This window comes from Narcine bancroftii, chromosome 6 (genome assembly GCF_036971445.1).
Source record: "Narcine bancroftii isolate sNarBan1 chromosome 6, sNarBan1.hap1, whole genome shotgun sequence".
NCBI classification, from domain to species: Eukaryota; Metazoa; Chordata; class Chondrichthyes; order Torpediniformes; family Narcinidae; genus Narcine; species Narcine bancroftii.
This window is the reverse complement of record NC_091474.1, coordinates 10,628,326-10,653,147: the sequence shown is the minus strand read 5'-3', so window position 1 is coordinate 10,653,147 and position 24,822 is coordinate 10,628,326. Positions and strand designations below refer to the sequence as shown.

General features: G+C 42.3%; 1 protein-coding gene across 4 annotated transcripts in view; it reads left to right on the top strand.

Moving 5' to 3' along the window:
• The first annotated feature begins 14,447 nt into the window (after positions 1–14,447).
• Positions 14,448–24,822, top strand: part of LOC138735700 (transcription elongation factor A protein 1-like) — a 47,416-nt gene continuing 37,041 nt past the window's right edge. The window contains exons 1-2 of one of the 4 annotated variants that reach the window (XM_069883942.1): positions 14,451–14,945; positions 19,836–19,898. In XM_069883942.1, the coding sequence (XP_069740043.1) occupies positions 14,736–14,945; positions 19,836–19,898 (273 nt within the window). In that variant the 5' untranslated portion in view covers positions 14,451–14,735. Of the gene's footprint in view, positions 14,946–19,835; positions 19,899–24,822 lie in introns of all 4 variants that reach the window. The other 3 variants (XM_069883943.1, XM_069883941.1, XM_069883944.1) reach the window with 3 other exon arrangements.

Below are 24,822 nucleotides of genomic sequence, written 5' to 3'. Positions count from 1 at the left end.
ATTTCATGTTTTACATTATTGCCTTAATACTTAGTTACCACCACTGTGACACCTTGTTGTTTCTCCCTCTCCACTGTTGGTTGACTGAAGGACTTCTCCTTAGTATCAGCCCCTCCATGCCCTTTAATGGGAGATCTCTAAACTATGCTCCTTCCCCACATTGCCCTTGCATGGGCTACACCAAGCCTCAGTGTGTCCCTCAGCACATAGTCCTGAAGATGTCAGTCGGCAGCAGTGACATCTCAGGGACACACAATCTGATAATGAGTATTAGATTGAGAATACGGGCTCAATTTAAGAAATTTTTCTCTGACCAGTTCTATTATAGATAACCATCTATTCCCACTTTCAGTATTAGATGAAAGTGTTAAGGAATGGTACAGATTAGGTATTAAAAATTTTAAAGATTTATTTATTCAAAATAACCACTTCGTTTGAACAATTGTCAGTTAAGATCTCTAATGGACATTTTTATAGCTATTTGCACATTAGGAATTTTGTTCAGTCTAAACTGAACTCCTTTCCTCAAATTGTTGACTCAAATATTCTTGATATACTTTTTGATAGACAATTTGTTCACGGTGGACTGATATCACATATTTATTCTGATTTTTTGGATTTAAGACTAGCTCCAATGGCTAAGATTAAAATGATTGGGAGCATGATCTTAATATATCTTTTTCAGATGAGGATTGGTGTTCCACTCTTAGTTTGATCAATGATTCATTTTCTTTATTACAATTTAAGGTGGTGCACAGAATACACGTCCGAACTCAAATGATCCCATTTCTATGTGGATATTGATCCATTTTGTGAAAAGCATAACGTTTTTGAAGCCTCACTGATTCATGTGTTTTGGGAATGTCCTAAATTAGGAAGATATTGGCAGAATATTTTTCATTTTTTAATCAACAATTTTTACGATTAAATTAGATCCATACCCTTTAATTTCCCTGTTTGTTTTTTCAGTTAAATTTTATCGGCACCTCAAGAGAAAGTTTTAGCTTTTAGTATATTGATAGCCAGACGAGCAGTTTTAATGGAAAGATGAACTCTCATAGTAGCGACATAATTTAATGACATAGTTATTTAGAGAAAATTAGGTACAATATTAAAGATAAAAGTTTCAGTTTGAAAAGGTTTGGGGCCCATTTCTAGAATGGTGCCATAATTTGAAGTTTGAGGTGATTTGGGTCCGTCCGTCTTCTGGAGACGGCGACTTGATCCATCTTTGCATTTCTATGTCAACCTTGATTAGAGGGAGGGGTTAAATTAGTATTAGTTTTAGGTTTTTTGTTTCTTTCTTAGATAAATGGATTTATCGGCTTTAATTATGATTATCCTAGATGATATTTCTCTTTTTTTAGATATTATATTAAGGTATAATGAGGTCTGTTGTAATATTATTTAACTGTTCTATATGCATAATCATTTTAACAATCACATTTAACAATTAGGAATGAAATTTAATCATTCATTTGCCTTAATTATATGCCATGTACATGTGGCTTTGCTATATTAATAATTTGTATATCAATTATTATGTTAAACTCAATAAAAATATTTTTAAAAGATATTTTTAATAGTAGTGTACCAATGCTATTAACGCAATAACATTTTTTAGAATTTGTGCAACCTTTGCGGGAAACAACCTCAAATATAGAGGTAGCATTCAAAAATTTAAGTTGCTTAATTATGAGGTGGTTCGTAAGCCTTCACTTGGAAATCCTAAGTTAGGTTGCGTTGAGTTCAGCTAAATTTAAAGTATGGAGCCAAACTGAAACACCCAAGCTGGGAACAGATCAGGCAACGTGCTGTTTACACAAGTTTCAACAGGATCTAAATTCTGTTAATGACAGAAATATGTTGGCACTGTTAAAACAATCAAAACAAAGTAAGGAATGCTTCCCTTTTGAAATTTGCTTAAGTTTGATTTTCTGTAATATTTGTCAGAAATTAAGAATAATATTTTTCACAGAATTTGGTTTTCCAAAGTGGACAATTAAAAAAAATATTTTGACGCTGTTTCAGGATTGAATAATCATAAATCCTTTGACTTACTGTATTCTGAATTCAGCCTCAAAATGTTAACAAAAAATTATCATAGAATTTCACCTATTTGATGAGATGTACAACAAATATGTAAAGGCTCCCTCACAGTAATATCCTGATTGTTTCATTTTTTTCACAAACCAGCCCAAAACAAAAGCCCTTACTTTAATATCTCTGAGCAGATATTCAATAAAGCATCCTTTCACGATCTCACAAGAGCAGTTCAAATACAATTTCAGTGCCGCGAAAATATCACAAGATCTGTTCCCATACCCCACACAACACTCCCATCTCTCACACCAGCCCATAATCTTCCACCCAAACTACAGACCTCACTCTTTCAAACAGGATAATATAGCAGAATTTTTAATGTTTCCCTAAAATTCCCTGGAAGTAAGATGTAATGCCAATTCAGCACAATGTGGCACAAATAATTTGCACAATATCAACTTCAGATGATTGATAATATGCCTAAATTTTCCTGGTTTTTTTTTTGCATTTTCTCATGTAACACCACTACTGGATAGGACATAAACAGAGTATTGAGATTGTACACCCAGTGAATAAATCCACAACTCATTGCTTGTATTATAAATATAAATTGCTTGATCTGGATTTCCAACTATTCACTTTCAGCCAGTGAAAATGTATTAGGCAATACTTATCTTCATATAGGAACATAGGAAGTAGGAACAGGAGTAGGCCAAAAATGGCCCATCGAGCCTGCTCCGCCATTCAATACAATCGTGGCTGATCTAATTTATGACCTAACTCCACCTACCTGCCTTCTCCCCATATCCCATATGGCATCAACTAGAACTGTTTCATATCTAGAAACTGCAATATCAGTGAATATATATTGTTGAGAATACATATATGAACACCTATGGGTCTTGAAGAATCCAGAACCCAATGGGTTTCACAATATTACAAGCTATGTAAGTAAATCTGATCCATTATGCTAATAACCAAGTTTTTATATACACCACATATGACCCAAATGTACTATTTTAGACAACATCTTAAAACTCTATTGGCTTCTTCTGTTGACTATAAAAGTATTTATTGCACTATTCAGATAAAAGCAATGAGTTAACTTGACCAATATTTATTTGTCAAATACCATTAATTTAAAATCTAATTGTCCAGTTATTGCCAACTATGAAACTATATTCAACATAAATTGTTTGCTGCAGTTTCTTTCTTTACCACATGTCAAATGTATGTTGAAACATGAAATACAGTACATAATTAATAGCACTTTCATTTACTTTCTGTGGCCACATTGTTTACAAGCGACCAAAGAAACAAAAGCAAGTTAGTCTCTGTTGACATTTTCAAATGAATATCCGTCTTGAAATCACAATGAAATTGTTGAATGGAAAATAAAGTGTTTTGATTTACTGACCATCAGTTGCTAGAAAATAGTACTGGTACAAATGTACTTTAATAAAAATTTTTTAAATCCTTTCGTGTGTGCAGGAACTTAATTAAGTTCTCCAATTACAGTATGTCAGACCTTACATTTTGCTTCTATGCTTGTTTTATTGAGTGAACATCTTTACAAACTGAATGGAACCAAGTAATTTTTTAGAATACAGGCTGCATTTTACCCCTATTGTGTAAGTTATTGAGTAACTGATATCATTAGTACCATTAAAATGGTATGGCATTAATGTAGGATTCAATGCCAAAGGGTTAGGAAGAAGCATTAACTTTTTTCTTGTTCTGTGCCCCTGGAAAAATGTCATTCAAATGTATAATTGCACTACCTGTCCCCACAATCCCATGCGAATTAATACATGTGACTGATTAATCAGCTGAAATATAGACATGTTGCCCAAAATAAAAATATAAAAATGATTTCCCATGGAAAGTATAAAAAAAATTACTAAACAACACACAAAAACAAAATATTATTAATGTTAAAATTCAGAAATTAAAAATAGAAATACTGAAAATATTCAGCAGAGCAGTGACGGTGTATGAAAAGAATTAAAAATTTATTTAAAATTTAAATTTAGACATGGTAACAGGCCATCTTGGCTCATGAGCCCATGCTTCCCAATTACACTAAAGTGACCTCCACCCCAGGTATGTTTTCTTTTTGAACAGTGGGAGGAACTGGAGCCCCAGAGGAAAACCCACGCAGGCACGGGGAGAACTCTATCCCGGTCACAATCGCTGGCGCTGTAAAGGTGTTGCACTCACCGCTATGCCAACCATGCTGCCCTAACAAAATTATATTTCAAGTTGATCTTTCATCAGAACATGAAAAAGTGAAAAAATGCAAGGATAAAGTTAGGGAAAAGAGTAAAGATCTATGATAGGATGAAAGGCAGGAGAAAATAAATAACAAATGAAATCATGGCTCGAGGCAAGAAAAAGTAATGATAACAAAAAATATAAAGAAATCAAAAGTGGGTCCAGAAAAATTGTAAAAGGGTTAGGGTGGGCAGGGGGAACCAATAGCAATAATCTGAAAATAGTTGAATTCCAATGTCAATATCCTTAAAATTTGTACATTTTAATAAGATCTCCTCTCCCTTTCCTAAACTCTACAGGAAATAGTGTCAGTCCAATTACATTTTATTGCGATTTCTGTATGACACTCCAGGTGCAGTTGTAACAGGGCCTTATATAATCCTTATTCAAATCTTCTTAATAATGAGTAACATTACCACTTCCCTTTTTGATCGTATGCTGAACTTTAGCAACTTATGTACAAGCACATTTATCGAATGTAAAAAGGTAGTGGCGCAGCCCAGTATATCACAGACAAAACTCTTTCCACCATCATAAAAAACTACATGGAATGTAGTTGGGAGAACAGCAGCAATCATCATGGATCTACACCACCCAGCACTCGCTCTGTTCTTGATGCTGCCATTAGAAAGAGGTATAGGTGTCACAAGACTTGGGTTCAGAAACAGTTGCTACCCCTCTACCATAAGGCCAGTGCTGCCTTAGTTAGCTTGGGTGGGTGGGTGGGTGCATAGCCACCTGAGGCATGCCAAACTCAATCAGCGACTCATTTAAGGGCTCTTACTTTGCACATTATTTATGATTGAATATTTATTTTGTGTATTGCACAGTTTATTTGTGCTTGCTTCTTGTTAATACTTCTCTCTTTTGTATCCATATTTTGTCTTGAATACATTGAGGCTCACTGGAGCAGTTTAGAGTCAGAGGACTGAGGGATCACAATGGAAGTGGAATAGGATGGGTTACACCTCCAAACCGACACGAGTTATTTTTTGTGTGTTTAATATACCACAATGGACATGGCGAATTATGTGGTGAGCATGACATACAGAACTAAATGTGCAATTAGGAGGGATGTTTGGAGCCTTGAATAATGAGAAGAGAAATAAGAAAACAGCAGATGTTCTACTTCTTATTTTTGGAAAAATAGGTTCTTGGTATAGACAGGATGGAGAAAGAAAATTTAAGAAATCAAATTAAAGAGTCAGACATAGACCATATGAAGGTGAACATGGATGGAAATTGGAAGTAAAATTCATGACAGTGACTCATTTTGGAGTGAAAGTCGCTCATAAAGTTCCTTATAAGTAAGCAAAATGGGGTTAAAGCATGGCTCAGGTGGCTATGCACCCACCCAGCCACCCAAGCTAACTAAGGCAGCACTGGTCTCTTGGTAACATATGATTCCCAACAAGCCAGTGGCCACATTAAACATGGCTATTCTGCTGAATGAAATGAGTTACAACCAAATGACAAAATCTCTGACAGTCCAATGTGAGATCCTGCCCACAAAAAGCCTTTCCAGTTTTCCCAATGCTTCTGATGAACAAACAGGTAAAAAATATTCAACTAAATATAAAAGTTAAAAGGGAGTAAGTTAAAAATTCACTTCAACAACTTTGGATGGATGGATATGAAGTGCATCAGATAAATAGTTTAACTCAGGTCTTTTACACGACTTAATGTATTTAACATTATTCATTTATACTGCCTGACTGGAAATTAATTTGGTTAGGTTTGAGTTGTTTATGTTAAACAGCTTGTGTGAACCAAATCTTTCAGGTTAAACATGGACATGGACAATTTGGTTCCTTTACTGTGCTTTGTTAAAGCTCTATTTTACTGATTTCATCATTTGAAAGCGGGGAGTCAAAGTGGATGCAATGATAATATTCTGTAATTCTAGTTTCACTGAAATTCTGTGTTGTAAAAATGATCCATCAGTTTCCAAGTCCCCAAACAGTGAATTAAACCACCACATCGTCTCACTAGTGACTCGATGGAATTTTCCAGTAAAGCAGGTTAACTCTGTAGAGGTGTGGTTTCCTCCAATCGTGAAACACTCAAATAGAAGCATCAAGAACAGAATGTCTGCTGCACACTCAAGGGGCTTTTCTTAGAGACGCAAGTCTCATATCAGTGGAAGCTGATGACATGTACAATTTTTGTTTTGCTTGAATAACTTCCTTTGTCATTCCATAAAAAGTCTAAAAAGTTTGTTATTTATTGGTTAATTTTTGTTCAGTCATGAGACACTCCCTTCCTAACTCTTTCTGAGGAACATATAGATATAGAGAATTTAACATTGTAATTGTTGTGAATTTAATTCACTTTTCACTTTCTTGATTAAAGTACCAAGAATGAACTGTTGTGCCCCATCAAGCAAAATAGTAAAAACACTCGATATCAGAAGAAACTCACCATCGTTAAATATTGCAATTTTAGTATAAAACAGCACAGTTCAAAACTTGCCAAGGAATCCGAGAGAGAAAAAGAAACCGGAAACTACTGACTCTCTAGCCTCATGTCAGAGGAAGGGATAATGCTGGAATCTAAAATGAAGGACGTAGTTACAAAAGATCAAAACAAATCATAGGATTCAGCAAAATGCATCAATTTATAAAAGGAAAATCACATCAATGAATTTGTAGAAGCTCTTTAAATAAATGTCTTGCCAAATGGATAAGGAAGAACTAGTGTATGTGATATATTTGGATTTTCAGGAGGCATTTGATAATGTCATATGTCAGCAGTTGATCACCATGAAATCGGGGATAATGTACTGACATAATTTGAGAATTGGTTATTCGATAAAAAGCAGAAGGAGGGAATGAACGAACTGTTGTAAAACATGAAAAGCTGCAACTGAGGTTGAAGTAAAAACACAAAGCTGGAGAATCTCAGGTCAAAGAGTGTCCTTTATATAGCAGAGATAAAAAATACATAACCAACATTTTGGGCTTGAGCCCTTCATCAAAGTTCATCAAGGAATGAACTATTCTCAGGTTGGGAAGCATTATCTAATGGAGTATCATGAGGATTGATGCTTGGCCCAGGTTTTCACAGTGTACATCCACAATTTAAGCGAGGTGACTACATATTAGATTTGCCCTGTCCTTGCTGATAATACTATATTAGAAGACGTTGTGAGAATGGAGAAGGACTTAAAGAAACTTCAAGGCAATTATAGGCAAGCTGACAGAGTGGGCATCAACACCGCAGATGAAATGCAATGTGGGGTAATGTCTTCTCTTTTCTTTGGCTTGGCTTCACGGACGAAGATTTATGGAGGGGGTAAAAGTCCACGTCAGCTGCAGGCTCGTTTGTGGCTGACAAGTCCGATGCGGGACAGGCAGACACGGTTGCAGCGGCTGCAGGGGAAAATTAGTTGGTTGGGGTTGGGTGTTGGGTTTTTGCTCCTTTGCCTTTTGTCAGTGAGGTGGGCTCTGCGGTCTTCTTCAAAGGAGGTTGCTGCCCGCCAAACTGTGAGGCGCCAAGATGCACGGTTTGAGGCGATATCAGCCCACTGGCGGTGGTCAATGGGGCAGGCACCAAGAGATTTCTTTAGGCAGTCCTTGTACCTTTTCTTTGGTGCACCTCTGTCACGGTGGCCAGTGGAGAGCTCGCCATATAACACGATCTTGGGAAGGCGATGGTCCTCCATTCTGGAGACGTGATCCATGCTGGATCTTCAGCAGCGTGGACTCAATGCTGTCGACCTCTGCCATCTCGAGTACTTCGACGTTAGGGATGAAAGCGCTCCAATGGATGTTGAGGATGGAGCGGAGACAACGCTGGTGGAAGCGTTCTAGGAGCCGTAGGTGATGCCGGTAGAGGACCCATGATTCGGAGCCGAACAGGAGTGTGGGTATGACAACGGCTCTGTATACGCTTATCTTTGTGCGGTTTTTCAGTTGGTTGTTTTTCCAGAATCTTTTGTGTAGTCTTCCAAAGGCGCTATTTGCCTTGGCGAGTCTGTTGTCAATCTCATTGTCGATCCTTGCATCTGATGAAATGGTGCAGCCGAGATAGGTAAACTGGTTGACCGTTTTGAGTTTTGTGTGCCCGATGGAGATGTGGGGGGTGCTGGTAGTCATGGTGGGGAGCTGGCTGATGGAGGACCTCCGTTTTCTTCAGGCTGACTTCCAGGCCAAACATTTTGGCAGTTTCCGCAAAGCAGGACGTCAAGCGCTGAAGAGCTGGCTCTGAATGGGCAACTAAAGCGGCATCGTCTGCAAAGAGTAGTTCACGGACAAGTTTCTCTTGTGTCTTGGTGTGAGCTTGCAGGCGCCTCAGATTGAAGAGACTGCCATCCGTGCGGTACCGGATGTAAACAGCGTCTTCATTGTTGAGGTCTTTCATGGCTTGGTTCAGCATCATGCTGAAGAAGATTGAAAAGAGGGTTGGTGCGAGAACACAGCCTTGCTTCACGCCATTGTTAATGGAGAAGGGTTCAGAGAGCTCATTGCTGTATCTGACCCGACCTTGTTGGTTTTCGTGTAGTAACACAACAGAAGCATTTGATAAATGTGCTCGTACATAAGTTGCAAAAGTTCAGCATATGATCAAAAAGGGAAATGATAATGTTACTCATTATTAAGAAGATTTGAATAAGGATTATATAAGGCCCTGTTACAACTGCACCTGGAGTGTCATACAGAAATCGCAATAAAATGTAAATGGACTGACACTATTTCCTTTAGGAAAGGGAGAGGAGAACTTATTTTAAGGATATTGACAGGACACATGAAATCCTTGTTGAGGACCAGGCACACAGTTTCAAAGGATAGGTTTGAGATAAAGAGATATTTCTACCCAGTGAGTGTGAATTTATTTTGAATTCCTATCCCACAGGAGGCTGGAGTTCAGTCATTATGCTAATTAAAAAATAGGTTAATAAACTTCTGGACATAAAGGGAATCAAGTTATAAGAGGAGAGTAAAAAAAATGGATGCTCTTCCACTGGTGCACACACTCAGGAGAACAGCTGCTTCATGATGTCCTACTGCTTGATCCTGACAATGATGGCTTCATACAGACTTTAAACGACCAGTTAAAGGAGTTGGTGCTTTTTAAAAAAAAATCCAGCAACCACGGTGGTCTGTGCCCAGGATCGTGCTCGACAGTGTATCGAGAGGAGCTGTAGACTTAGAGAAGAGGCAGATCACTGCAGGGCACCATAAATGGGGAGTACTCTCCAAATTGAGAATGAGAAGCATGTGAGACGACTCAACAGGGAAGGTGACCATGTTAACAGACTAGCAAGGGGCTCAGTGACTGAAGGTCCCACACAGGCTGTGGGCAGTTAGCGAAGCGGTCAAAGTATTCAGACCAGCTGCAGTTGCTGGCAATTGGCAGTCAAAGGACTCACACAGACTGTGGACTCCTGGAGACTGACTAATGGGAACCAGGTATCAAAACTGGTATTTAAGAGGGCACTGAAGTCAAGAAGGGGTCCCAAAGGGCCTCAGGCACTCAAGGCTTCCTGATCAGAGGTTTGGACCTGGAGTTCTGGCTGTAAATGGTTTGAACAAAACTATATCATGTATATTACATTTTTATGTAATATTACGTGATCATAAAAAGAATCTTGAACTTTGAAAATGGTGCTGAACGGTGAGCAGATTCAAAGGAACAGAGTGCAAACTGCTGCTTTATTTCTATTATCACAAAGGACAAACTAATATTATACTGAAGGAAAGAATCCGAGGATAAAATTCCTACTGTGGAACATTTCATAATTTGATTAAGTGAGTAAATCTGAATCCAAATGAAAGGGGATGGAATGGATTTTATGGTTCAAATCTTTAGCTTTTTAATGTGCCACCCCAAAGTCACTTTCTGCAAGTCAAAAACTATGCATGAAATAATCTTTCCGATAGCTGTAATAGAATATATGATTGAAAGAAATTTCTAAATCTATTAGATTTTTTTTTGTTTTCTTAAACCATTTTGTTTTTTGCTATTGGTTTGCTAATAATTTTATGTAATTTCAAATTTATTAAATGAAGGAAGAATTTGAATGTAGACACATCTAAAAATCACTATACATACACTTTCATGTTTAATGGTTCATGTTTTGCAGTTCCATTAAAAAAATAAATCAGAGTTTTTTTTCCCCAGAGACAAAGTCTGAAACTTAGCTGATTGTCATGTCTAGTAAATCCACTTACATCTAGAATGGACAACTTGAGGAAACTTTCCAAACTATTTAGCTTCAGGGTGAGGGCAAAGATCTGCAGTTCCAATGAAAAACTTGACAGATGGTTAAGCCATTCATTCCAGGCATCATACGCAAAGTCCTCTAAAAGGTAGTGGACAGAGCCCAGGGCATCACAAGCAAAACCCTCCCCACTATTGAGAACATCTACAGGGAACGCTGCTATCAGAAAGCAGCAGCAATCATCAAAGACCCTCACCACCCAGCACATGCTCAGTTCTTGCTGCTGCCATCTGCCCTAATATTTTTCATGGTTTGGTGTCAAACCTCATTTGATAATGTTCATGTGAAATCCTTAGGATGTTTCACTAAGTTAGAGTGTCCTAAAAATAGAAATTAAGACTTTGAAATTTTAATTAATTTGTCACTTTTTAAAAGGAATCTACTCCTCATTGCATGTTGCTTTCTGATGCTGCATTCAATTGCTGTCCAATCACTACATATAGTTGCTTCCATGAGACTTGTCAGATAATTATCAGAAACAAGAACTTTTTTTCAATTTCAAGATAAAGGAGGCTAACCGAGCCCTCCTTGTGCTACGGAGTGAAACTGGCTCACAAATCAGTGACCGTGGTAGAATCCTAAACAGTACTTTTCTGGTAATGGATAACCCAAATGTGCATGAGGAAACATGAAAAACTGAAATAATTTGATGATAATGATGGGAACTGACGGATCAGGGGTCTGTGGTGGGGCGGAAGCAGTGGGATGGTAGTAACAGAACAATGGAAATCTATACTTTGCATTTAGCAATTGTTCAGTTAGACTGAACATAACAGTGTAGCAAAATAAAGATCACACTTTCTAAGGTTAAACTTCAAAATGCATTACTGCTGGAATGGAATATTACCCATTCTTAACAAAAGCTTATTTTTCTAGGGTTATGCTTTAAAATAATTAAGTGTTAAATATGAAAACAAAAACAATATTTTAAAGCATATTGAATTTTCATCATAAAAGAATTCTGAAAATTAAGAGCTACTTTTCAGTAAAAGATTAGAAAAGCAGGCTGATATGACTAAACATTTTCAGTAAAGCGCTAAAATTTGACAAAAACAGATGAAATACTGCCATCATGTGGTCTCTCTTGTATTTAACAAGATAATATCAAATCGACAATATATTGGAAGCCTTGGGATACAATTTTCAATTAAAACAAAGGGCAAATTGTAGTTTCTGTTTGCAACTTAAACATACTTATTATCCTGGTCATCTTTTCAGCTTTGCACCTGAATGGAGCATTTGCTTTTCATCCTCTGTGATCTATTTATAGACGAAAACACTATAATCTGGCTCGTGTTGCCAAAATCTGCATTTTCCTAAAATATTATTTGCTTAAATGTTCTGACTGGAATTGAGTATTGTGTTATCCTTGACAGATATCCTAATTTTATCTCATAATGGAAGAAAAGTTATCAATGAAGTAGCAGAAGATGGCCAAGCATTTGGGCATCATCCCGAGGAACTTCTGCAGAGACAGAACATAGAACAGTACTTCATAGTAGGAGCCCTTCAGCGATGTTGTTCCAATAGATATCCTGGAGTTGGATTATAGACCCTCCAATAACAAGTACAATCCTTCATTCTGTCACGTATGACATCAGCCCTCGGAGTGTGCTTCCCTGATGCCCATTGATTTAATTTTACTCGAGCTCCTTGATGTCACACCCACTGGGTTGGTGCCTTAACATCAAAAGTAGTCATTCTAAATTGTAGCATTTGGCTGTTTGGTCCTTTCTTGTGTAAGGCCGTGGCTAGGATGGATCTTGGGAGGCGCGTCCAGCCGGCGGTGGCCAATCACAGCCTCACTGTGGTTGACCACAGAGACTAGATGTGACATGAAAGGGCAGCGGTGGATGTGGCTGGGGTGGGGGGAGGTGGGGGGGAATTGACAGTAGAAGGGAATCTATGCTTTGCAGAATGGGATATGCATACTTTTGGCCTATTCATAGCCTCCCTTTTAATTTGAAAAGACTGAATGAAGTTGTTTAAAGCAACCTGAAAAAAACCCAAATGGGAATGGGGCTGGTGAGACCTCCCTCACGGTTACAAGTAACAGAGCATCAGTTTCTATCATAGACACATGGAAATGCTGAGGGATCAGACGACGATGAGGAAGATACAAATTCACAAGCTCTGCTTTTTAACAATCAATTTGGTTTCCACCCTGAGCGGCACAAAGACATCAAAATAAACTGAGGCGATTCTTAAAAACAAACCCCTCTCACCCAGAAATTCCACAAGGAGCCAGGCGTCCCGATGCATCCCGGGAGTTGTAGTGAACGGGGGTGGGGGCGGGCGAGCTGATGGGCGGAGACGTCACCCCGCCCGGCGGGACGGACTCCAACTCCCAACACCGCTTGCGGCGCCCGGTGACGGCTGGACCTCCAAGGGAGGGATGGGCGGAGACGTCACCCCGCCCGGCGGGACGGACTCCAACTCCCAACACCGCTTGCGGCGCCCGGTGACGTCTGGATTGCGGCACCCGGTGACGTCAGGACATCCAAGGGAGGGATGAGCGGAGACGTCACCCCGGCCGGCGGGACGGACTCCAACTCCCAACACCGCTTGCGGCGCCCGGTGACGGCTGGACATCCAAGGGAGGGATGGGCGGAGACGTCACCCGGGCCGGCGGGACGGACTCCAACTCCCAACACCGCTTGCGGCGCCCGGTGACGTCTGGACCTCCAAGGGAGGGATGGGCGGAGACGTCACCCGGGCCGGCGGGACGCACTCCAACTCCCAACACCGCTTGCGGCGCCCGGTGACGGCTGGATTGCGGCACCCGGTGACGTCAGGACATCCAAGGGAGGGATGAGCGGAGACGTCACCCCGTCCGGCGGGACGGACTCCAACTCCCAACACCGCTTGCGGCGCCTGGTGACGGCTGGACATCCAAGGGAGGGATGGGCGGAGACGTCACCCCGCCCGGCGGGACGGACTCCAACTCCCAACACCGCTTGCGGCGCCCGGTGACGGCTGGATTGCGGCACCCGGTGACGTCAGGACATCCAAGGGAGGGATGAGCGGAGACGTCACCCCGTCCGGCGGGACGGACTCCAACTCCCAACACCGCTTGCGGCGCCCGGTGACGGCTGGACATCCAAGGGAGGGATGGGCGGAGACGTCACCCCGCCCGGCGGGACGGACTCCAACTCCCAACACCGCTTGCGGCGCCCGGTGACGGCTGGACATCCAAGGGAGGGATGGGCGGAGACGTCACCCGGGCCGGCGGGACGCACTCCAACTCCCAACACCGCTTGCGGCGCCCGGTGACGGCTGGATTGCGGCACCCGGTGACGTCAGGATATCCAAGGGAGGGATGAGCGGAGACGTCACCCCGTCCGGCGGGACGGACTCCAACTCCCAACACCGCTTGCGGCGCCCGGTGACGGCTGGACATCCAAGGGAGGGATGGGCGGAGACGTCACCCCGCCCGGCGGGACGGACTCCAACTCCCAACACCGCTTGCGGCGCCCGGTGACGGCTGGATTGCGGCACCCGGTGACGTCAGGACATCCAAGGGAGGGATGAGCGGAGACGTCACCCCGGCCGGCGGGACGGACTCCAACTCCCAACACCGCTTGCGGCGCCCGGTGACGGCTGGACCTCCAAGGGAGGGATGGGCGGAGACGTCACCCCGCCCGGCGGGACGGACTCCAACTCCCAACACCGCTTGCGGCGCCCGGTGACGTCTGGACATCCAAGGGAGGGATGGGCGGAGACGTCACCCCGGCCGGCGGGACGGACTCCAACTCCCAACACTGCTTGCGGCGCCCGGTGACGTCTGGACATCCAAGGGAGGGATGGGCGGAGACGTCACCCCTCCCGGCGGGACGGACTCCAACTCCCAACACCGCTTGCGGCGCCCGGTGACGTCTGGACCTCCAAGGGAGGGATGGGCGGAGACGTCACCCCTCCCGGCGGGACGGACTCCAACTCCCAACACCGCTTGCGGCGCCCGGTGACGGCTGGATTGCGGCACCCGGTGACGTCAGGACATCCAAGGGAGGGATGAGCGGAGACGTCACCCCGTCCGGCGGGACGGACTCCAACTCCCAACACCGCTTGCGGCGCCCGGTGACGTCTGGACCTCCAAGGGAGGGATGGGCGGAGACGTCACCCCGGCCGGCGGGACGGACTCCAACTCCCAACACCGCTTGCGGCGCCCGGTGACGGCTGGACCTCCAAGGGAGGGATGAGCGCGTCGAGGTGGGAGGGAGTTCGGTCCCTTGGTACTGATGAGAGCGGCCATTGTTCGCCTTCCTCCTTCGGCCACGCGAGTCGTTTCGAGTGGGGGGGAGGAGGAGGAAGAAAAAATTCACACCCACTGAACATAATGGGAAAGTTGGAGGAAATCGTGCGGATCGCCAAGAAGATGGACAAGATGGTGTCGAAGAAGGACACGGTGGGTCCGGCCCGGCCCGGCCCGGCGGGCAGCCAGCTTTGCGGGACGGCTCGGGCTACCCGTTCGTGGGAAGGCTCGCTGAACTTTTTTTGGGGGGGGTGGGGAGGGGGGGTGGAGGTGGGGAGGGGGGGTGGAGGTGGGGAGGGGGGGTGGGGTGGGGGGTGGGTGGGTGGGGTGGGGGGTGGGTGGGGTAGGGGGTTGGGGTGGGGGGGGTGGGGGTTGGGGTGGGGTGGGGTTGGGGGGTTGGGGTGGGGGTAGGGGGTTGGGGTGGGGTGGGGTTGGGGGGTTGGGGTGGGGGTAGGGGAGGGGGGGTGTCCATTTCCAGAGCCAGGGTTTGCAATGCCCATAAACCTTGCATTTGCGCCGAGGGCTGGCGCTCACATTATTTGCAGTCTTCCCTCCTCATTCAACTCTCTGCCAAAGATGAAGGCTATGAGATAAATAACTGCATGATTTCTTAGCCTGGGGGCAATTTGTTGTGGGTTTCAGTTTTTATTTCTAAAAAAGAGGGACCTTTCCCTTTTCTTTTTGGGTGAGGGGACGCGTCACTATTTTGGGTTTTTTTTTAACCAAATGTTGCAGATTTTGTTGAAAATGCAGGAAAAAAAAGGGCCTTCCCATGAGATGGATTGTTCATGACATCTTGGTTTCTGTGGAATGCCAAAAGACTTACTGCACTGGAACAACATTGCCTTTCATGCCACTGAATCTTTAACCTTGGTTCAAGGTTTAGTGTTGGAGACTCGTGTGGTGGTGGTGGTGGTTGGGGTGGGGGGAATGCTTGCAAATATCAAGAAAATTCATGAAGCTAGAACTCGTACAAGCTGGAAATACACAGATTGGGCTGCATCTGTGCGTAGAGTTAATGCTTCAAGCCAAGGAATCCTTGTTAGAACTGGGAGGAACTGAAAATGAGCGTGTTAGGTGCAGGGAAAGCGGGGAGGGATGTTGTGGATAAAACCAAGGAGACTTTGGGGATAATGTGTAAACCAGGTTTTCTGGTCACTAAGTCATTGGGAGAAGGTAGATAGTGAGAACATTGAAAAGGAAATGTACAGTTTGGAAAATGCATAGGCGGAAGCCTTAGCCTTCAATTCCAGAGGGAAAGAAAGAGAAAAACAGTCAAGCCATCATCACAGATGGATGGCTTAATACAGCAGAGTCATGTCCAGTGGGTTGAAATATCCCCAGTTAATAGAAGAGGTGCTGTTCTAGATTCCATTGGGCTACTTCCTAACAGTGCAGCAACCAACCAAAAGATCAGAGTGAGATTGGGATGAAGACTTAAAATGGCAGACAACAAGATTCCCCTGTGGATTGAAAGTGAGTGTCTGCAAAGTGGTTAACTAATTGACATTGGTTTCTCTAATGTAGGAGAGTCTGCATTGTGAACATTGAAAGCTGAACAATAGATTCGGTGCAAATGAGTCACTGCTTCACATGGAAAAACTGACAGAGTGTCTTTTCCACTCCTCTTTTACATTCTAATGTGCCCACTTTCTGAGTCCAATGTTGTCACCAAACTTGCTGACAAGGGTGATGTTGTGGTCTAGTGAACTGACCTCTTACCTCAGAGGCTGTGTGTCAGATCTCGGACATCAATCAGCTCATAGCTCCCTTTAAATCAGGAGCTCATTATCAAGCATCAGGCCATGATCACCCATTTGTGGATCTCATTTCCTCATGCGATCTTTCCACTGCAGTTTTCAACCTATTAGTGTCCAGTCCCTCACTTCTATCTCCTAGCTAAAATCCACAAGCAGGAATGCCTTGGCATACCCATTGTTTCAGCCTGCTCTCACCCCAGCAAACTTGTTACTTCCTTGCTTGACTTAATTTTGTCTCCTCTGGTCTATTTCTTTCCCAGTGACAGCCATGATCCTTTTAACACCTGCCATTTTATTAACTTTTCAATTGGTCCCAATGGGCTCTTTTTTCTGATGGGCACACAATCCCTTTACACCTCCATCTCACATTAGGATGGTTTTAGGTCTCTGCCTTTTTCATGAGCTCCATCTGTTTCCTCCACCATTATGTTCACCTGGCTGAACCCATTGTTTCATTGAAGACCATCTTCAACTCCACTCACTCTCACCAGATTGGAGGAGAAGTATGAGCTGAAGCAATGCTTGTCTTTTTGTGGGATTTGAGTATTCTTTATTTCATTCTGATCTGGGGCCACTCCTTTAACCCATTTTTTTGGTAAATTGATGACTATCAGTTCTGTTTCCTTGTTCATGCAGAACGTGGCAATTTCATTACTTTTTTATTTCTACCCTTCTAGCTTCATATGATCAACCTCTGCCCTTTTTTTCCCCAGATCTTCTTCCTCTTATGAGATGGGCTATGCATCCAATTCTTCTATAATCTCAACAACTCCTTTCTGTAAGAACTCACTGCACTTTTTGTCACCTTCAGAGAGATAACACCATCAGTCAGTTATTCCTGTCTCATTCCCAGGAGCATTTTTGCAAGAACTATGCCCTTTAATATGCTGTGGTCCATTCTTCCCTCCCACCTTCAGCAATTCCTATTGCAACCACAGGTTGTGAAATACTTGTCACTGCCCACCATTCAGGGACCCAAACAGTCTTTCCAGGTGAAGCAGTTGATTTATTTTAATTTATTGTACTACATTTGGTGTTCATAATGGGTCTTACGTTGGAAAAACCATTTGCAGAGAGGGTCAATGCTTTGTACAGCTTTGGTACAACCATTTTCAACAGAGGGGTCCCCTGGGTGGTGGGGGGGGGGGGGGGGGTGGTGGTCACAGCACTTTAAGAAGACCACAGACTGAAATGAAAATTTTTTTTAGGTAGACAGTAGGAGAAGTATGGAAGAAACCAACTTGACTGTTTCATAGGGAAGGGGCCCCATAACTTTGAGCAGAGCTCTAAGGGGGCCATAGCCAAAAGCAGGTTGAGAATGGCTGCTTTAGAGCTCCATTTCACTCTGGACTGTGGCTTTCTGTACTTTTACAAGAGGTACACTCTAAGATTAATGCATTGGTGGATGTTAATACTCAACAGATGGCTGATTATGGTACACTCTAAGCTTGAAGAACAACACCTCATTTTTTTTTGTCTGGGCATGTTACAGCTTTCTAGTCTTGATATTGACCCCTGCAATTTCAAATAACTTGATTTCTCTCTATATCAGTTATCTCTCTCTGATATTGGCTTGACTTGTTTTTTTTCTTCTCCATTTCAAGAGAGATAAAAAGGCCTGACCTGCCAGGCACAATTTCCTGCTCTGTATTTTTCAACTCCTAAAAAGACCATTGACGGAATAATTTTGGAATATTTGGTTTATGTTCTCACTTTTTAATCTTATCTGCGCCAATTCGGTCATTAACCTGATAACTTTATATACAGTTTGTCCCATGGCGGTCCTGGTTTGAGCTTATCAGAGACAATCCCCTTCCCCACCTTCCATGGAGCTTAACAAGCTTCTTTTCTCTACTATCAGTGCTGACAAATGCTCTTTAACCTGAAATATTAACTTTCTTTTCCCACAGAGGCAGATAAGGACTAATAAATAATGTCTACTCTGGATATTTTTGTCATCTAGCCTTTGAGTAACCTTTAATAGACACAGTACTTTGGATTTTTAAATACTTTTTAGATCAAAGTCTGGTTGGTTAGACTTTGCATAATTATGACCTTTATACCAGCTTTGCGGAAACTGCCAAAATGTTTGGCCTGGAAGTCAGCCTGAAGAAAACTGAGGTCCTCCATCAGCCAGCTCCCCACCATGATTACCAGCCCCCCCACATCTCCATCGGGCACACAAAACTCAAAACGGTCAACCAGTTTACCTATCTCGGCTGCACCATTTCATCAGATGCAAGGATCGACAATGAGATAGACAACAGACTCACCAAGGCAAATAGCGCCTTTGGAAGACTACACAAAAGAGTCTGGAAAAACAACCAACTGAAAAACCTCACAAAGATAAGCGTATACAGAGCCGTTGTCATACCCACACTCCTGTTCGGCTCCGAATCATGGGTCCTCTACCGGCACCACCTACGGCTCCTAGAACGCTTCCACCAGCGTTGTCTCTGCTCCATCCTCAACATCCATTGGAGCGCTTACATCCCTAACGTCGAAGTACTCGAGATGGCAGAGGTCGACAGCATCGAGTCCACGCTGCTGAAGATCCAGCTGCGCTGGATGGGTCACGTCTCCAGAATGGAGGACCATCGCCTTCCCAAGATCGTGTTATATGGCGAGCTCTCCACTGGCCACCGTGACAGAGGTGCACCAAAGAAAAGGTACAAGGACTGCCTAAAGAAATCTCTTGGTGCCTGCCACATTGACCACCGCCAGTGGGCTGATAACGCCTCAAACCGTGCATCTTGGCGCCTCACAGTTTGGCGGGCAGCAACCTCCTTTGAAGAAGACCGCAGAGCCCACCTCACTGACAAAAGGCAAAGGAGGAAAAACCCAACACCCAACCCCAACCCACCAATTTTCCCCTGCAACCGCTGCAATCGTGTCTGCCTGTCCCGCATCGGACTTGTCAGCCACAAACGAGCCTGCAGCTGACGTGGACTTTTTACCCCCTCCATAAATCTTCGTCCGCGAAGCCAAGCCAAAGAAAGAAGACCAGCACCAAAGGATAACTAGGCTGTTAAAAGCTGAGAACAAATGTACATTTTCTCCAAACAAGTGCGGACTGACTGCCATATTTTTCCACCATTATCCATTTTAAATTTGTTATCAGTATTTGTGCTATTTATATTTACTTGTTTACTAATTATTTGATTGACATTATTTAATTTACAGGGAAGTTACTTAATGACTTTGTTAACAAAGATTGTGACTCAGTAACACTGTTCGGCTTATACCATTTTATCTATTGTTCTATTTTCTATCAATTCCACAGATTGGTGCTATCGATTTACTGAAGGAACTTAAAAGCATACCAATGACATTGGATATTTTGCAGGTAAATCAGGAATAGCAAACAATTGGTTGGGCAATTTCAATGAGAACTTGTGAATCTTTACCTTTCTCATCTTATCCCCAATTCTTTAGATAGAAATGAAATTAGTTTATTCTGTGGTACACCTGCATCTTACCCCTCCATCTCCTGGTCTGGACTTTATGCTAGTTCCTGTAGCTCTAGTAACTTCCCAAAATGACCTAAAAAAATTATTGAATTTTTTATCTCACACACACTTTTTCTCTCTACAATCTATTCAATAATAAAAATGATAATTGCAACTAATGATAAACAGACAGAATTTGATATTATATCTCTTGTTCCTGCAGGAAAAAACCTAAAAGAAAAAAAATTGTAACCCCAAACAAGGGGTTCATAAGCCCAGGCAAAGATGGGAATCAGACTTAAATGTAAGAATAGAAAAGGAAACCTGGTATGACTAATATGATAAATGTAAGATATAGATTAGTACAATATAATTTCCTGCATCAATTATATCTCAGAAATTAAATAAATTCCAACTTATCAGACTGATGTTTTAGATGTGGCAAAGCGTTAGGAACTTTTTATTCCTTTAAACTGGTTATGTTCTAAAGTGAGACATTTTTGGGTCGATCTAGGAAATTTCTTAGAGCAGATTACAGGAATTAAATTTCCATAAAACCCAGAATTATTTTTACTGGATAATACTGAAACTACCTAAACATCAAATAGAATTTGTTAAAATTGCGTTGGTAGTGGCTATAAAATGTTTCGCTGATGGGTGGAAGTCTGATACACATCTCGGTATGGCATATTGGAATGTAGAAATACATTCCCCTTGAGAAAATTACCTATAACTTAAGAAATAAGTAGAACATATTTTTACAAGTTTGGCGTCCATATTTACAATTTTTCAAGTGTAAATTTTTAGTTATGTTCTTCCTAACCCTTGAGATCTGAGTTGATCTTCCCCAAAGAAAATTGAATAGAATATGAATTTATCCGTGGAGTGTGCAGCACTTTTCACCAGTCCATTCTGCTTTCTTTTCCTTCTTTCCTTTTTCTTTATTTTGTACTTGCTTTTCTTTCCATATCTATTCTTTTTCTTTGGGGTCTTTTGGGTGGGTAGGGGTTGGGGAACAACCATCATGGATTTACTTCTGTAATTGTATTTTTTAAATTTTGTAATTAACTGCATGTATTGTCAAAAATTTTAAATAAACATTTTTTTTAAAGAAAAAATACTGTAACTAACCTATCCAACATCTAAGCTAAAAGAAACGCCACTGGGATGCCTTAAACCACCAAAAGGGTAACAGTAACTGTATATCAGTGAATTGCCTTGTATGTAAATAAATAAGTTCAGGAAAAGATTTTATATGTTATATACAAAATAGTAAACCAACTATTATTCATTAAACATGAAAATATTCCATAAAAGTGTGCCATATTTTATCAAACTTAACTTCAGTTTTCAAAACATTACATCTGATCTTCTCGAGGTTCAAGCATGATGAGGTTTGGATCATCCATTGTGCATAACTGGGAGGGATCGAGTCCTTCCATCTTAGATCTTCTCGCCATTAAAGTGGCAAAAGCTATCAGATGGCAAGCCGACACTGATCATCGACTGTTCTCTATATCCACCCCAAATAAAGCTATAATGGGATAAGGTTGAATAGTAACCAAGAAAATCTGGGAGAATTCATAAAAAATTTCCTTCCAATAGTGAATGCTGAACAGGACCAAAACATGTGATATAAGGGTTGATAATAAGAAAAATCTTAGTTAATTTATCAGATGACCTTTTGAAGAAGGGTGAAATTTAATCTTGTCATGATCATACTTTTGAAAGGAATGTCTGGAATAGCTTTAGTTAAATGGGTACAGACCAGAAATTAGGCTTTTTTAAAAATTATGTTAGTTTATGTACTTACCATAGTGTATATTGGGTGATCATGAAAGTTTTAAATGGAAACCTGCATTTAACACTGAAACATCTCAAAATATTTTTTGATTTCTGTCGGGGGGGAGTATTCTACCTGAATTTTTAAAAATACATGAAGCCTAACTTTGCTTTCTCGTCTACATATAAAACATGTTGTGTATTAAAGTCTCTTGTTGAATTTGCCTTGTATGTTCTTTGGAGGGAACAATGAGTCCTAAAGCTGAGGAAGCTTAATAAAAGCCTGTAAGTTGTGGACAAATACCAGAATATTTCTTACATGAGATTTTGTTTCTAATACAATCACTTTGAAAGTGTTGGTGAAAATAATCAGAATATTGTGGTAAAAGAAAGTAATTGCAATACAACATGCCATTAAAGAAGATTGTTATTGCATGTAAGCATTCTCCTTTATATTGTACCTGCACAAAAGTGGCCAAAAATGAAGTTTAAGAAGATCTTCATTATGTGTGCCATGAAATGAAAGGAGTGGCAAAACTCTTTCTTCCATTTTGAGTAATGCCTCCTATAATTCTTAGAAGGAGCTCATCCATTTGATGAGTCTTGCAGATCATTTTCTGACTAAAATAGGGTGATAGTTAAAGCCAGTGGCTTGCACTTGCTGTCCCCAGCATCTATTAATCTTATTTGCGTCTGTGATCTGCTAACGAGTCAATGCAGCTAGAGTCACCTTGTACCTCCACAAGTTATCTTTGTTGATGTTTCTTTGGCTTGGCTTCGCGGACGAAGATTTATGGAGGGGGTAAATGTCCACGTCAGCTGCAGGCTCGTTTGTGGCTTACAAGTCCGATGCGGGACAGGCAGACACGGTTGCAGCGGTTGCAAGGGAAAATTGGTGGGTTGGGGTTGGGTGTTGGGTTTTTCCTCCTTTGTTTTTTGTCAGTGAGGTGGGCTCTGCGGTCTTCTTCAAAGGAGGTTGCTGCCCGCCGAACTGTGAGACGCCAAGATGTACGGTTTGAGGCGATATCAGCCCACTGGCGGTGGTCAATGTGGCAGGCACCAAAAGATTTCTTTAGGCAGTCCTTGTACCTCCTCTGTCACGGTGGCCCGTGGAGAGCTCACCATATAACACGATCTTGGGAAGGCGATGGTCCTCCATTCTGGAGACGTGACCCACCCAGCGCAGCTGGATCTTCAGCAGCGTGGACTCGATGCTGTCAGCCTCTGCCATCTCGAGTACTTCAATGTTAGGGATGAAGTCGCTCCAATGAATGTTGAGGATGGAGCGGAGACAACGCTGGTAGAAGCGTTCTAGGAGCCATAGGTGATGCCGGTAGAGGACCCATGATTCGGAGCCGAACAGGAGTGTGGGTATGACAACGGCTCTGTATACGCTTATCTTTGTGAGGTTTTTCAGTTGGTTGTTTTTCCAGACTCTTTTGTGTAGTCTTCCAAAGGCGCTATTTGCCTTGGCGAGTCTGTTGTCTATCTCGTTGTCGATCCTTGCATCCGATGAAATGGTGCAGCCGAGATAGGTAAACTGGTTGACCGTTTTGAGTTTTGTGTGCCCGATGGAGATGTGGGGGGGGCTGGTAGCCATGGTGGGGAGCTGGCTGATGGAGGACCTCAGTTTTCTTCAGGCTGACATCCAGGCCAAACATTTTGGCAGTTTCCACAAAACAGGATGTCAAGCGCTGAAGAGCTGGCTCTGAATGGGCAACTAAAGCGGCATCGTCTGCAAAGAGTAGTTCACGGACAAGTTTCTCTTGTGTCTTGGTGTGAGCTTACAGGCGCCTCAGATTGAAGAGACTGCCATCAGTGCGGTACCGGATGTAAACAGCGTCTTCATTGTTGAGGTTTAATGTGCTTTTAAAGACTGAAAATATGTCTACAGGCTCTTCCTAAAAAGTGCAAAACTATTCTGCTAATTTATTTTGGGTTCCAGAAACCTCTCTGTTCTGAAAAATCTTGCATTTTTTAAATTCATTCTACACCCACCCCCCACATACTCTGTATGATGTTTCCAATCTCACATTCAACCATGCATTCTGTTCATCCTTTTTGGACATCTTGAATTTGAAGGTGATTGATTGCAAAGGAGAGCACTATCCCATACTTATACTCCTTCCTGCAGTCCTGGAAACTCGCCCACAGACCCTAATCGGTGTGGTTGACAAGAACATCTCCACAATCTCCATCAGCTCTGGAGCACCACAGGGCTGTTTATTTTGTCTCCTGCTCTACTCATTTTACTCTTCTAACTTTGTGGCTTGATACAACGCAACAACATCAACAAATCTGCTAATGAATCCATGGTGGTGGGTCATATGAAAACGGGTGATGAGTCACCATACAGGAGGGGGACTGAAAATTTGGCCGAATGCTGTACTAACAACAACAACCTTGAACTCCACGTCACCAAAACAAACAAGCTAATTGTGAACTTTACGAAGGGAAAAACAGAGGTGTACGATCCAGTGATCATTGGTGGAATCAGAGGTGGAGATGGTATTCAAATTCCTTGAGTCAATAAATTGGAGGACCTTTTCTGGACTCAACATACTAATGTAATAATGAAGAAAGCACGTCAGCACCTCTACTTTCTCAGGAGTTTTCAGAGGTTCGGTATGACATCAAAAAGCTTGGCAAATGTCTACAAATGTGTCGTGGGAAATGTGCTACTAGCTGCATTGCAGCCTGGTATGGCAGCAATACCTGTGAGCGGAAAACCCTGCAAAAGTACAAAACCCTAATGTGGATACAGCCTAGTGCGTTACCAGGCAAAGCTCTCCCCATCAATGTGAAAATCTGCAAGGAACACTGTGGATGGAGAGCAGCAGTAATTAAGGATCCACACCACCCAGAACATGTTCTGTTCTTGCTGCTGCTATCAGCAAGGAGGTATATGTGCCACAAGACTCATTTGACCACATTCAGGAACAATTGCTATCTCACCAGCATCAGACTCCTAATCACAAATGAAATCAGAGCCACTTTGAGGACTCTTACTTTGTGCAATATTTATTACTAATTATTTAT